The sequence below is a fragment of the Rutilus rutilus genome (assembly GCF_951802725.1).
Source record: "Rutilus rutilus genome assembly, chromosome: 11".
NCBI classification, from domain to species: domain Eukaryota; kingdom Metazoa; phylum Chordata; class Actinopteri; order Cypriniformes; family Leuciscidae; genus Rutilus; species Rutilus rutilus.
The window spans coordinates 38,314,492-38,329,341 of record NC_140216.1 but is presented as its reverse complement, the minus strand read 5'-3'; the positions used below and the strand labels follow the sequence as shown (position 1 = coordinate 38,329,341).

Sequence of the window (14,850 nt, the reverse complement as noted above, 5' to 3'; positions counted from 1 at the left end):
AACAAAAACAATGGAAGTTCGTTAAAACCTTTAAAAACTATTAATTACGACACTTTTTCTGAGGTCCATAATCCAGCCGCTGATATAAAGACTTTTAAATGTATTAGCATAATAAAAAATTAAATGAAAAATAATATTTAACCTCATTTTTATTCACACACTATATTATTTACAATTAAAGCTACATATAATTTATTTTTTATACGTGTATTCTATTATGTGTAAAGGTTGTGTTGATTTTGGGAGTGTAGTGGCAACACTTGCGTCGAGGATTCTGCTTCCGCTTCGCACAGGAAGTGATTCCTCTCATTGCTCCGGTAGCGTCCGACGCTTTTCTGTCGTTTTGCGCTATAATTTTTTCTCACTTCGGTGGAGGATTTTCACTCAAAGTCCACCGCCAGCATGAAACTCGTCAGGTAATAAACTTCTATAGGTCTCATATAATCAATATTCACAAAGTATCTGCAGCGACATGCAATATAAGTTAATGGATGGCGTCAGATTTGATGTAGCTGCTGGTTAGCTGTTAGCTTCAACAGGCGGGAATGAATGAAAGTGTTTGTTTGAATGTCTCATTACTGCCGTGTTTTAAACGCAGCTGTGTGTTTAACTTACACTTCGTGGGTTTATCCCTGGATTTAGGAAATTATGCATTTGGGACATTAGTTTGTAGATGCTGGGCCTTAAATCTAACAAACGCAGCAACAAAAACAACCACTTTTAAATGCCTGTTACTTTTTACTACAGATGCAATCTGCAAAATACATATATTTTATGTTATTAGGCAAATGTTATACAATTATGTGTATAGGTTTAAACTAAGTACAATTTCGCAATCAAATTTCCTACAAAAATATAATTAAAAAATGAAGACTCTTTGTATGTAACGTTAGTGGATTTGATAATGCCTCAAATGTGATGTTTAATACTGTAAGATCTGTTGTTGTGATGAATATGTGCTTCAGTCTTTGTTTTTGATTGTAATCCCACAGGTTTTTGATGAAACTGAGCCATGAAACAGTCACCATTGAGCTGAAGAATGGCACACAGGTCCATGGCACCATTACAGGTAATTATGATTTAAAATAATGCTAAGTGGGACAAAATATGATTTTTTTTTTCTTTTTCTTTTTTTTTTACACTGGTCTCAAAGTATCTTCTTTAAGTTTGTGTTTAATAAGAAATCTTAAAGGGATAGTTCACCCAAAAATAAAAACTATCCCATAATTTGCTCATCCAAGGTGTATATGACTATCTTCTTTCAGCCGAACACAGTTATATTAAATGATATCCTGGCTCTTCCCAGCTTTGTAATGGGAGTGAATAGAGCCTGAGTTTTTGAATCTCCAAAAAGCACATCCATCCATCATAAAAGTAATCCATACGACTCCAGTGGGTTAATAAAGGCCTTCTGAAGCAAAGCCATTGTAAGACAAATATCCATATTTAAAACTTTATAAGCTATAATCATTGGCTGTACACACATTCATGAGAGTCAAGTTCTGGTGGAAGGGTGACCTCTGACACCACGTACAGTGTAGGTGTAGCGTAAGCTCAGGTGAGAATTGACAAACACAGAGGATGGAGCAAGACAAAACATCAGTCACAAATTCAAAGTCTAAAACAAGGTTTTTAATATAAGAGAAGAGGAGCTACGTCATACGTTGGGTCAAAGGTCACTCTTCCGCCGGGACTCGACTCTCAAACTCTGAATGCATGTACGGCTGTTGTGTAAGCCAGTGATTATAACTTATAAAGTTAGAAATATGGATATTTTTCTCACAAAACGCATCGCTTTGCTTCAGAAGGCCTTTATTAACCCACTGGAGTCGTATGGATTACTTTATGATGGATGCGCTTTTTTTGGAGCCTTAAAAACTCTGACTATTCAATGCGATTATAAAGCTGGGAAGAGCCAGGATACTATTTCATATAACTTTGATTGTGTTCGTCTGAACGAATAAAATCCTATACACCTAGGATGGCGTGAGGGTGAATTATGGGAGATTTTTGAGTGAACTATTCCTAAGTTGAACGATGACTTTATACTTTCTCTTTGAATCCTCTGAACAGGTGTGGATGTCAGTATGAACACTCACCTCAAAGCTGTGAAGATGACCCTGAAAAACAGAGAGCCCACTCAGCTGGAGTCCCTCAGTATCCGTGGCAACAACATCCGCTACTTCATCCTGCCCGACAGTCTTCCTCTGGACACGCTGCTGGTCGACATCGAGCCGAAAGTCAAGTCAAAGAAGAGAGAGGCTGGTGAGTTACGGAAATATCATCTAAACTGACTGACTTTGAAACTCAAGCATTGATTGATTGTCTGTGAAAATGTATAATTGTTTTCCTTCCCGTTCTTGCAGTTGCTGGCCGGGGTCGAGGAAGAGGACGGGGTCGTGGCCGAGGAAGAGGACGTGGCCGCGGCGGGCCGAGGAGATGAACATCTCAAGCCACTGTACATTAGTGCGCTTTGTACAGCATTTTTTTGTTCTTTATTTGGAGAATATTTTGATTCTGACTTGTTTGCATTTTGTACATTAAATTCATTTCTTTTGAAAGCTGTTTTTGAGTCTTTTGTTTAAGTGCTGACAGGGTCCGAAATTAACACCCGCCAAGCGCCAAATGCGGGTAGATTTTTCGTTTGGCGAGTATATCTCAAAAGGCTATTCGCCACAGTGGCGGGTGAATGTTCATACCAAAATAATAAAATTGTCAGCGCGCACGCGCTCTTCTGCCTCCTAAAACGAGCAGAGAGAGAGAGAGCGAGAGCGAGTGAGTGAGCCCCGGCCGCGCGCGCGCACTCACTATTCAGAGCGGACAAGCGTCAAGCTTCCCCGTACTTTTTGACAAGCGTCCTTGACAGGGCGCCCAGAGCTTCTTTGCAGCTCAAGTCGGCGGCGGTGTGTACGTACAGTTAACGCTCTATCTGTTGACGGTGCTGAGGAAAAAGGATATGTGAAGCTCCCGCCACTGGAAGAAGCGGTCGCCGCCCATTTGTGTCCTGCTCATCAAAGCCGTGCAGAGCGTCTTCAGCACTCGCGGATCGTGCATACTCCGCCGCTGGCCAGGCTGCTTCTGCTTTACACACCATGCATGGCCGGTCTTTTCTCGATAAAATTAGTTTTCTCATAGCGTTTGCAACGCAATACTCGTTCCCTTATCTCTCAGGGAACCGAGGTTACGTAAGTAACTTAGCCGAGTACGTTCTGCCTTCCCTTGCACATGAGTCAGGAAACAAAACTGACAAAAAAAAAATATATATATTTTTTTTTCACCCCATTGATAGTAGCCTAATATTTCATATATTTCTCTCATTTTGATCAATATATATATATAATTATTATTATTATTTTTTTTATTATACATTTCAAATTTTGCTCTGGACAATTTTTTATGTTTGTATTCAACATAATATGCTATTATCTCAATTAAAAGTACTGAAATGAATGTATGTGACAAAAAAAAGGGCTGTTTATTATTTTGGCCGGTAAAAAATATGCTTGGCTGGTGGATTTTTTCATCTACCAGTCCCCGTGGCAGGTGAGCCAAAAAGTTAATTTCGGACCCTGAGTGCTGAGCTGTTTGTGCTAATATAAGGCTGTGATGATTCTGGTTATTTTTCGACATTCTTCCCAAACTGCTTGATTTAACTTGTATAGTTGTGTACTGAAGAATGTTAATTTTTCATTAAAATATAATGGCCAGTGATGGGGTCTGATCATATTTTTTTTCAAAAAGTGAGTTTAAAAATTACCGAAATTAGATTTATTAAGTTTATTTAGTGTATTTGTTGAAGTTGTTACTGAAAACCTCTCCGTTCACCATCACGTATCCTGAGTATGCTGGTCATGGGAAATCAAAATACAAGGGATTTTTAATATACTTTCTATAGCTAAAACACATTTATGTTCATATTTCTGAGAATTGTGTAATTCAAAATATGTCTTTATATTTGTATAACATTTATTTGGCTTAATGTACCCCCAACATTTCCTAAACGGCGCTTTTACACCTTTTACTAGTTTTAATGCGAACGAGTGAGTGGGACTTTTATTTTGAAAACGATGGTCGTGACGCCGCAGCGGTCAGTTTTCCTGTTTAGCAAAGCGGGTTCATTTCAATGAGTCGATTCAAACCTTTTTGCGTTTTGTTGTTCAAAATGCTAATTGTTTGTTAATTATCATTAATTGTATTTTTTCCAAATACAGTGAACAAAATTGTTCGCATTTCCCACCTCAATATAATGTATCATTTTCTCCTTGTGAAAGATGCCGAGTCATTCATTCTAAAGAATCGACTCACGAGACCGATTCCACAGCGATGGTTATGAAAGTCCTCTTCAGGGTTTGTTTTTGAAGCGCTTGTTTTTATTTCTACCCGTAACATGTCTTTAACCACGGCGTTAGTGAATATGTCGTCCAGGGGTTGTTTCATGTATTTTGCTTATGGCAGTAATTTACTGAAAGAGAGACTGCAACTGAAAAACCCATCAGCTGTGTTTCACTCCGTCGGCAGGATACAGGTAAGTTAAACAAACACACTATTTGATAAATAATTACCTTATTATTCTGTTAATGAAAGGACACGAGCACATAGTACGACAAACGTATAGCCATTAGAAGTCTAATCTACCATAACGTTACATTTACCATTGTACCTGGTTACTAGTGGGTTAACTGCGATCAAATTGTGGATAAACTGCATTTGCACATTTTTCTATCCGTCATAGCACTGTACTGTTAGATTTATTTACATCGTTAGTTTTTATTTATTTATTTACATCTAGTTTTTATTTATTTATTTACATCTAGTTTTTATTTATTTTAATTTTAATATATATATATATATATATATATATTGTTTGTGTGTGTGTGTGTGTGTGTGTACATATATATACACTCACCTAAAGGATTATTAGGAACACCATACTAATACTGTGTTTGACCCCCTTTCGCCTTCAGAACTGCCTTAATTCTACATGGCATTGATTCGACAAGGTGCTGAAAGCATTCTTTAGAAATGTTGGCCCATATTGATAGGATAGCATCTTGCAGTTGATGGAGATTTGTGGGATGCACATCCAGGGCACGAAGCTCCCGTTCCACCACATCCCAAAGATGCTCTATTGGGTTGAGATCTGGTGACTGTGGGGGCCATTTTAGTACAGTGAACTCAATGTCATGTTCAAGAAACCAATTTGAAATGATTCGAGCTTTGTGACATGGTGCATTATCCTGCTGGAAGTAGCCATCAGAGGATGGGTACATGGTGGTCATAAAGGGATGGACATGGTCAGAAACAATGCTCAGGTAGGCCGTGGCATTTAAACGATGCCCAATTGGCACTAAGGGGCCTAAAGTGTGCCAAGAAAACATCCCCCACACCATTACACCACCACCACCAGCCTGCACAGTGGTAACAAGGCATGATGGATCCATTTTCTCATTCTGTTTACGCCAAATTCTGACTCTACCATCTGAATGTCTCAACAGAAATCGAGACTCATCAGACCAGGCAACATTTTTCCAGTCTTCAACTGTCCAATTTTGGTGAGCTCGTGCAAATTGTAGCCTCTTTTTCCTATTTGTAGTGGAGATGAGTGGTACCCGGTGGGGTCTTCTGCTGTTGTAGCCCATCCGCCTCAAGGTTGTGCGTGTTGTGGCTTCACAAATGCTTTGCTGCATACCTCGGTTGTAACGAGTGGTTATTTCAGTCAAAGTTGCTCTTCTATCAGCTTGAATCAGTCGGCCCATTCTCCTCTGACCTCTAGCATCAACAAGGCATTTTCGCCCACAGGACTGCCGCATACTGGATGTTTTTCCCTTTTCACACCATTCTTTGTAAACCCTAGAAATGGTTGTGCGTGAAAATCCCAGTAACTGAGCAGATTGTGAAATACTCAGACCGGCCCGTCTGGCACCAACAACCATGCCACGCTCAAAATTGCTAAAATCACCTTTCTTTCCCATTCTGACATTCAGTTTGGAGTTCAGGAGATTGTCTTGACCAGGACCACACCCCTAAATGCATTGAAGCAACTGCCATGTGATTGGTTGATTAGATAATTGCATTAATGAGAAATTGAACAGGTGTTCCTAATAATCCTTTAGGTGAGTGTATGTATGTATATCATTTTTTAAGTAGTTTTGTCTGTAAAACAAATGGCTCTTTAAACATACTGTAAATAAAGTAACAAAACAAAAAGTGCCATCATAATACATCCTCATCCACTGTGGTACTGTTTGAAGTACCTTAAAATACATTCTAGTTGTACACAAAAATGGTACACAAATATGTTAATCATACAGTACTGTGGTATATATCATTGTCTTGTAAGGCATGTACTGTGTCTCAGGACTACAGGCTGGATTTCGGTCTTTGGGGCGACTGCACGGACTGCTCTTGGCACGGTGGAGTCGCATCGATACAGGAGAGTGAAGGAGACGAGGTGTGGGGGGTCGTGTGGAGGATAGACGACCAAAACCTGCCCAGTTTAGACCGGTGAGATCACCTGCCATTGTGATGACTGCCAAAATCACTTGTATTTATGATCAGTATTGTATTGGATATTGCATCCTTTCCACAGAATAAGAACAAACTCAAATCAGTATTTTCTGTCAATTTATTTATTTTGTAAGGAGCTGTGTATCATGCTTGTTTACTGCATATTATCTCCTATATACATACAGTGGAAAAGATAACTGTTTAGTAGGGTACAATGGGGATACAGGCACACCTTAAGAAAAATGCACTTTTTAATAATCCAATAGTGTATGATAGCAGATAACATATATAGTTTTTTATTGAACATTGATGAGCAACAGATTTTGTGTGAAAATAAATAAAAGTGGTATGTTTTGTTTAAAAATCGTATAAATGTATGAAGTAGCAAGGTGGGCCTTTAACCCCGCACACGGGGTAAAACCAGCATTGGGCAAAATACACAAAGTTTTGATACAAAACTAAAGTAAAATGTTTTGAATAAGTTAATATTTGTATGAAGAATTTGAATTTCCCTGTTTTTTTGTAAAAAAAATAAATAAATAAAAAAAAAAAATAAGGAGAAGAAAAAGAAATTTGCACTTTTTGAACCATGCAGTTTATAAAATAAAAAAAAATTGCATGACTAAATTAGCCTCAACTGAATTCAGTGTGCGGTCAGCAATTTTCTTGTTTGTTTGCAAAGTACAGAAACAAAATTATAAAAGAAGTAAAGATTCTGAAAGCATTGAATGACATCCCATAATAATTTAAAATAGCTTTACAGTAGTAACAACAAATTATATTTTATTATAAGATATGATTAATATTACATTTTTAAATGATTGTTTTATTATAAATATGATGATTATCTCAAAGGTGGACACCCAACTTAATATATGATATTTACCATTTGAATCTAACCATGTCAACAAATGGAAAAGTCAGCCATATTATTGTGTTAATTATTGTGCCCTGACAGCAGGGGCGCCTTTTACCTCAAATAGCATACTTTTACATATTCTGTTATTGAAAAATGTTGGTTTATTTACATTGAACAAAACTGAAAAACATTAACTAGAACTTTTTTCTCAAAATATAGTCAAGAATTTTATAGATTTTAATATACTACATAAATCTACAACATTTAAAAAAAAAACATTAAGTATTAGATTAAATTAGCGCAGAATCAACTTTGCGTTGCTGTCCACAATCCCGTCAAGGATCGGACAAATTTTTGTGCCATCTAGTGGTTTGAAGAAGAATAAAGACAAATGCGTCTGTGCCTTTAGCTCTGCTGTACCCTACATAAAATAGTATACACACGCATGTGTTTCAGACAGGAACAGGTTCATGAAGGAGTGTACAGCCCATTAGAGGTCAAAGTAGAAACAAAAGATGGTCCGCTTCTCTGCCGGACGTACAAGATGAACAATTTCAGACCCTGTCCACCTTCACCACAGTATAAAAAGGTACATTTTACTGCCCATCATAAGCCTGACTGGCCAAAACAAATCATAACTGGATTATGTGCTTTAACTGGAGATTTAGATGTTCTCAATATACTTGTTTTAAAGGGGTCCTATTATGCTTTTTCACTTTTTCAACTTAAGTTAGTCTGTAATGTTACTGTTTGAAGATAATAAAAGATCTGTTAGGTTACAAAGCTCAAAGTCCACTCCAAAGGGAGATATTTTATTTAACAGAATCCATTTTACGGAGGAAAGCTTTCAGAACCTAATAGAGTACAATGCAGGCTACACACAAGCTTCTCTTGAAACGAAGCACTTTTGTCGGGACATTCTGTTGTTTTGTGGATCACAACTTGTAAGTTTGTCTTATTATTTCTAGTTGCGTTTTCTAACAGTTCCAATTAGGGCTGTCACGATGTTAGATTTTTCACACCATGGTTATTGTGGCCAAAAGAATTCACGATATCGATATATCGCGATATCTATAGAATCTATGTGGGGGTACTCAATCTATGGCAAATTTTTGTGAAGGAAGACAAGCATGTGAAGTTTATCTGGTTTCAAACTGAAGCCAAACACTGTCTGAAGGTTTCCTGAAGAACTGAAAAGCTCTTAAACCTGTTGTTGCACTGGCGCCAATAAAGTCATGCAGATAGCAGATTTGAATAAAAAAAATCAAGTACAAATACAAAGATAAGATGAGTAAAGAAAACGGGGTTCTTAATTTTAATAATCACCTTTTATTAAATATATGAACACAGAAACCCCCTGTTAACAGTTAATGTCACGTTTCCCATTCCATGATGACTAGTAAAATAATAGCCGCGTCGCGTCTATGACAACTCAAGGTATTGCACACCGGACACGCACTTTCTCAGTTTATGGCCAGCAATATCATTATGTTTAAGGACATTATGGAATTGAGATAATGTCTGTACTATGTTATGATTATACTGTACAATTAAAAACAATAGTTGCTGAGTCTGTGATCTGAACACTTTTTTCTGCGCTCTGTGTCGCAGCAGGATTTTGAACAAGGTCCTGAGCCGTTGCTGGGCGACGCGGACAGACGCCGAATAGAACCGCGCTGTGCTTCTCGTCCGGTGTGTGTACACTCATACAGAATGTGTTCGAATTTTAAAGACGTGGCGCTGCGCTTCTCGTCCGGTGTGTGTACACTCATACAGAATGTGTTTGAATTTTAAAGACGTGGCGCTGCGCTTCTCGTCCGGTGTGCGACCACCTCTAAGGTGCTGTTTTCTTTGAAGCCGAAGAACTCTGTTGTTAATACTGGCGAGCTCAGCTTACTTTTTTCGGGTGTGGACAGAGTGTTTCACTCTAGCGCGGACGAGCGCTGCGTCTAGAAAACGCCAATATCGCCAATACCGGTATATTGTATTGCTCTAAATTAACACGATGTCGATATTTCATGCTTTGAATATCACGATTATCGTCAATACCGGTATATTGCGACACCCCTAGTTCCAATATAAGTTTTATGTTTTATTTAGACCTGATCAGATGCTCGCAGTTATGGTAAGGGGCGTGACATTTCCAGAACGCGCTAAGTGGTGCCAGTAACAACACACTAGGCCAGCTAACCAATCACAACAAATCTCATATTTTAGAAGGAGGGGCTTCATCGAAACAGAAAAAAACAGCGCGTTCGGGCCAGACTGGGGAGAGAGGTGATAATGTTAAATATGTGAAAAATAATGTTGTTGTTTTTTTAACAATCAAGCATGAAAGCATATTCTAGTACACCCCAAAAACAAAATCAAGACTTCGCAAAGGGGCATAATATGACCCCTTTATGATTTTAGACCATTAACATCTGTGACTGTCGAGCTGCATGACTATCATGAAAAGTGTCAATGATGAATCTCTTATTCATATGAATGTTTATCTCGTCTCATTCTTCATCTAGGTTGTGTGTTTAGGGGCTCAACAGAACGGCTTGCCTCAAAACTACATACAGAAGCTTCTGGCACTGGAGACAAACAACTACAGCGGCACTTCCATACTGGACCAGATTACAGACATCGAGAAATGAGCTGCAGGAAATTGTGTACTTTTCTTTAATTATCAAGTCCGTTATTAATAAATGCACAGATTTTAACCAATGCATTGAATTGAAATATATTGTGATATGGTTTGAACAGAAGATACACATATTGTTTCAAACAATATTATTATGTAAAATGGGGAACCAGTATACATGTCAACAGGAATAAAAGGTTTCTCTGTTTGATTTTGAATCAAGATTGGATTATTGTGAAAATTGTGATGATCCCTGGGTTTGTGTCTGTTGATGGTGTTGAATGTGATGTGTCTGTAGTGGCTCTTTATTCACCATCAGCTGATCCAGAGAAGCTCAGACTAACATCTAAAACCTTAAAGTGAAACACAGACAGTCAAATGTGTGCAACATTAATACATGATCCACTTAAGAACAACTAAAACAAACTATGCACTACTATAGTGAGATAAAATAACCCTGTGATTCATGGTGTCAACTAGAGTAGATGGGATCTTTAAAAACCCTATTAACCATTCAGCATTGGACATTTAACTCTTATCCATTATAGTACTTACAATCCTCTGTCGCATTATTTTATTTATGATAATGAAAGTGGTGATACATATTTAAATTTATCTTTTTAAAATGCCAAATTCAGAATACTCTTACAATGCAGCATTTTGGGGGGAAAGACAGGGAATGGTTGTATTCTTGTTTTGAAATAAAATGAAACATAAAGAGATTTTTTTTCTTTTGTTTAATTGGGGTTGGAGCTGAACTCGGCAGGACAGTGGCCCCCCAGGTGCAGGATTGGATACCCCTGCACTAGTGGGTTAAAACTCAAACATGAAAATCTCCAAAATTGGTGTAATAAAAATCATTAACAACCAATTAAAATATGACCATTTTTAATCATCACTACTCACAGAAGCATCTTAAGTTCATATTTTGGATCATCCTTCAGATCAGACAGCAGCTTCAATCCTCTTTGACCTAGTTTATTTCCAGTCAGATCCAGTTCTCTCAGGTGTGAGGGGTTTGATCTCAGAGCTGAAGCCAGAGCAGCACAACCTTCATCTGTGACGCCACAATAACTCAACCTGTAGAGAACAATGACATTCTTCAATCTCTCAGTTCAGGATCTACAGGTCAGATATTAGCCTGGGATCAGGGGATTCTTTTAGGATTTGCAAAATTTGTCTCAGACAGCCAAATCGTGGCCAAAATCGCACAGTGTGCATCCGGCTTAAATGTGTGCTTAAGGGGGTAAATTTCTAGCCTGGAAATCCAGACCTAACTCTGAAAGATTGCTGGTCTGGCATCGACTAATGAAAATCGGCCAGCTCGAGGGGCAGCACCAAGCATGCATTTGAAAATCTCACTGCACGCAATTGGCTAACACTACGACCAATCACAACAATACACGGGGTGACATATCCAGAGCCCCATACGCTTAGCTACCAGTGGGGCTAACTGGTAGATTAGACTCTTGCCGTATCCGGTCGGCAAAACAGCAAAAACGTCCTTCTTGCAAAGGAACGATTCGAGCGCCGTCTTCTGTTCCTCTTTTAGATAAAAGGCCAAGTCTAACTCATTCATTGTACCGGCTAAAGCCGTTTCAAACTACTGGTGTTCATCCATAGCCATCTTGCAATGTTTACTAATGACTTCGACATCACAGTGCTGTCGTCATCTGTTTAGCTCGCCTCTGCCCCGCCATATTCAAACCATATTCAACAGCAAACTCACAAACCACATATGCTTGCAAAACAGCTTATTTTAACCTTCACCACATCTCTAAAAAAATAACGTGTTCTGTGTTCTGTCTAACGACTCACCTGTGTTTTGTGTGAGGCATCTTTTATACTAGGTACATTTGGGTAAAACGCTACAGATTATCCTACATCCTTGTCGGAACTATAACTATAAACAATTTGTAAGTATCAGTGTGTGTGGCTCTCAGATGATTTACCTCAGTATCTCCAGTTTACAGTCAGGGTCATTCAGTACAGCAGAGAGCAGATTCACTCCTGAATCTCCTAGTTTATTTCCAGTCAGATCCAGTTCTCTCAGGTGTGAGGGGTTTGAACTCAGAGCTGAAGTCAGAGCAGCACAACCTATATCTGTGACACCACAATAACTCAACCTGTAAAGAATAATAACACTCTTCAGTCTCAGTTCAGGGGATACAGCTCAGCAGGAACTTCACATTTAATTGTTTTATGTAAGTACCACAAAATTCTCAACACATAAATATAAAAAAATACTGAAAAACTTCTGTAAGATATGAATCAGAAAATATTGTACATGTTAGTTATTCTTTGTATATTCATATTTTTTGTTGACTTGACAGACTTCTATATAGCTGTGCAAGTTCCCTATCTGTTAGTCACTTCAACATTGTGTCGAAACGGACACTAGGTGTCACATTTGAGAGCCTAAAACAACTCTGATATTTATGAAAATGCTAATGAGAATTGGCGAGTGGAATTTGCATGTGCCACCCCCCCCCCGGACATATGGGTATAAAAGGATGCAGCGTGCTTCCACTCATTCAGATTTGTTCTTTAGAGCCAAATGGATGTCAGCAGACAGAAGCTCATTTCCATTCACCTTTGCTGGGAAATCTATAGCACACAGTTTGATCTGTTCACCTCCCAGGGATCCTCCCACAGTCTGATCTGAGTAGCTCTGTCTGTTCTGGGGGACAGTAGACATATGGAGTGTTGCGTCTCCTGGGCATTAGCCAATGGCGCATCTCTCTCACACGTCTGCAGAGCTGCAGGCTGGGCGACGCCTAATACCTTCGCGAGATTCAACAATCTCCAGGTCGAGCCAGTTTCGTCCTGTGTGTTGCTGCGGGCAACTGGCCAGGTGCTCCACTTGCACACTGTGGACGTCTCGAGCCGTTACAGTTTGATTGTTTGTGCCCAAGCTGTGCTCTGTTTTTCTCTCTCTTGGTCTCTCTTCAGTTCCCACCTGATGCCAATAATTAATGCCCTGCTGTGATTGGATGATGGGAGGGGAAGGAGAGTATTTCAACTGCAACCATCATCAATGCTGTGTTGGTGGTGGCTTGACTGTGTGCAACAGTTTGAGGTCTCATCTCCCAGACTTGATGTTGTGTTGAAGCAAGTAATTTGTGGTGTTGTGTATCTTTACCTCATTTGTGTTAAACCTATTGAAGTCGAGTTTCTCTCTTTTGTCTCTCTGTAATTACTATGATTGAGACTTAAAAGGCAGAAGTGAGTGTTAACTTCTATGATCAGTTTTGCTTTTGGTTTATTTGAAGTTTATTAGTTAATCATTTATTTCTTTATTTGTGGGGTTAGTAGGGAGGTGGGTGCCATTTTATATTGGAATTTAACTTTTTTTCCCGTTTATGTTAGCTGGGGGGTTAGCTTATTTTGCTGTACTTTTTTATTTTAGTTTATTTTAGTTCAGTTTAAGTAGTTTGGTTAATAAGGAGTTAGACTGATTATGTTTGTTGATTTGGCAATATCCCCTTCTGAATCTGATACCCCTCTCTTTCTTTTGCTTGATTTGTAAATAAAAACTACTTTCTTTTATAAAATATAATGTGTTTATTTTGGGGTTGTTGTAAAACAGTTCCATTTCCACAGTCCCACCATCCATTTTTGCTGTTGCTTTCCTCCCCTAGACCAATCAGGAAATTGTAACACACACAGCACCTTTCCCCTTCTGAGGTGATAACATGCGCTTTTATGTCCACGTGAATTCCCCAGACTGGCGAACCCTGGATGTTTCTTACTTTTCAACACCCTGCTGAATTCAGCAGAGGAATTCAACGCTAGGCCTAATACATGGGCTAGATGCTCCATATCTAGTGATTCCCCATGGTAATCCCATATGATGTATCATCCACGATAAGGTTTCCCTGTCGATAAACCAGGTGTCTTTCCCTAGGCAGGGCTCCATCTGTTACAAGACAGAAGGGACAGACACAAGGATGCAGGTAATGGAATGTTTATTTGAACAACCAGGTGAAAGATCGGCAGTGCAGATGAAGGACCGTGGGTGAGTAGAGATCCAGACGATTAAACTTGAATGAGACAGTTCGTATACTTGCAGATGGAGATCAGATGAAGATACACTGGAATAGCGGAGACTTCGAGCAACGAAGAAGACTCGGAGATAACACAAGGAAACTGGTAAGTAGATTAGCAGTCCTAGTAGTAAGAACAGCATTAGCGTCTTGATGCAAACGATACCGGACAAAGACTGAGAGTGAGGCTTAAATGCTAGAGGTGATTGCAGTACTGATGATGTGCAGGTGTGTGATCAGTACTCAGGAGAGGGAGTGCGCTGTGATTGTGTGAGGGTGGAGCCTGGCGTGGTTGTGACACCATCTCTGCTGCTAGTCGCTGCATCTATAGTAGTTCCTCCCTCTGTAGGTAGGACCTACCGCAGAGACTTCTTTCCATGTGTGGTACTTCCCAATTGGGAAGTATATGTGATGTATTTTCCACATGTGAACCTCCCTTAAGGCCAGGATGTGGTTCCCGTAGTGTTCTTTCTCCCACCTGATCTGGTCTGCGACAGCTGTAGATTTATTCTTTATAAAAACAAAACCAACAACCTAAAAGGTCACAGGGAAGTCCGGCTGAAGTGACCTAATCGCCAAGCTTAGGAGCATGTTTTGTTTCTGAGGCAGAAAAGCTAGTTCATGTATTCATGACTTATAGACTGGATTAATGCAATGCACTACTAGGTAGCTGTCCTACAATTTTTTCAAAAGTTACATATCGATAAGTCCCTAATAGGTTTAGCTTAGTTTGTATTTACTACAATCCTACAATTGATCACGGCCCTTAAGGTTACAAAACTCTAGACTTTTGGTAGTACTTTTTTTTT

The 14,850-nt window shown here is 39.1% G+C and overlaps 3 protein-coding genes across 4 annotated transcripts in view; 2 read left to right on the top strand and 1 right to left on the bottom strand.

Moving 5' to 3' along the window:
* Positions 1-282: 282 nt before the first annotated feature.
* On the top strand, positions 283-3,711 carry snrpd1 (small nuclear ribonucleoprotein D1 polypeptide). Its single transcript, XM_084423874.1, has 5 exons — positions 283-416; positions 993-1,069; positions 2,074-2,265; positions 2,367-2,585; positions 3,575-3,711. Exons 1-4 carry the CDS (start codon positions 403-405, stop codon positions 2,441-2,443), a joined length of 360 nt encoding a protein of 119 aa, XP_084280000.1. The 5' UTR covers positions 283-402; the 3' UTR covers positions 2,444-2,585; positions 3,575-3,711.
* Positions 3,712-4,081: 370 nt separating this feature from the next.
* Positions 4,082-10,213, top strand: ggcta (gamma-glutamylcyclotransferase a). Of its 2 annotated transcripts, none has more exons than XM_084423873.1 (4): positions 4,082-4,525; positions 6,359-6,504; positions 7,823-7,955; positions 9,883-10,213. In XM_084423873.1, exons 1-4 carry the CDS (start codon positions 4,388-4,390, stop codon positions 10,006-10,008), a joined length of 543 nt encoding a protein of 180 aa, XP_084279999.1. In that variant the 5' UTR covers positions 4,082-4,387; the 3' UTR covers positions 10,009-10,213. The 2 variants fall into 2 exon arrangements, with proteins under 2 accessions (XP_084279999.1, XP_084279998.1); XM_084423872.1 differs by having other exon boundaries at positions 4,107-4,525; positions 6,341-6,504.
* Positions 9,847-14,850, bottom strand: part of LOC311300159 (uncharacterized protein) — a 44,260-nt gene continuing 39,256 nt past the window's right edge. Inside the window, exons 15-17 of the mRNA XM_084424292.1 lie at positions 11,948-12,121; positions 10,902-11,075; positions 9,847-10,348 (exon numbers count right to left, since the gene is read on the bottom strand). Of these exons, the coding sequence (XP_084280418.1) occupies positions 10,342-10,348; positions 10,902-11,075; positions 11,948-12,121 (355 nt within the window). The 3' untranslated portion in view covers positions 9,847-10,341. The remainder of the gene's footprint in view (positions 10,349-10,901; positions 11,076-11,947; positions 12,122-14,850) is intronic.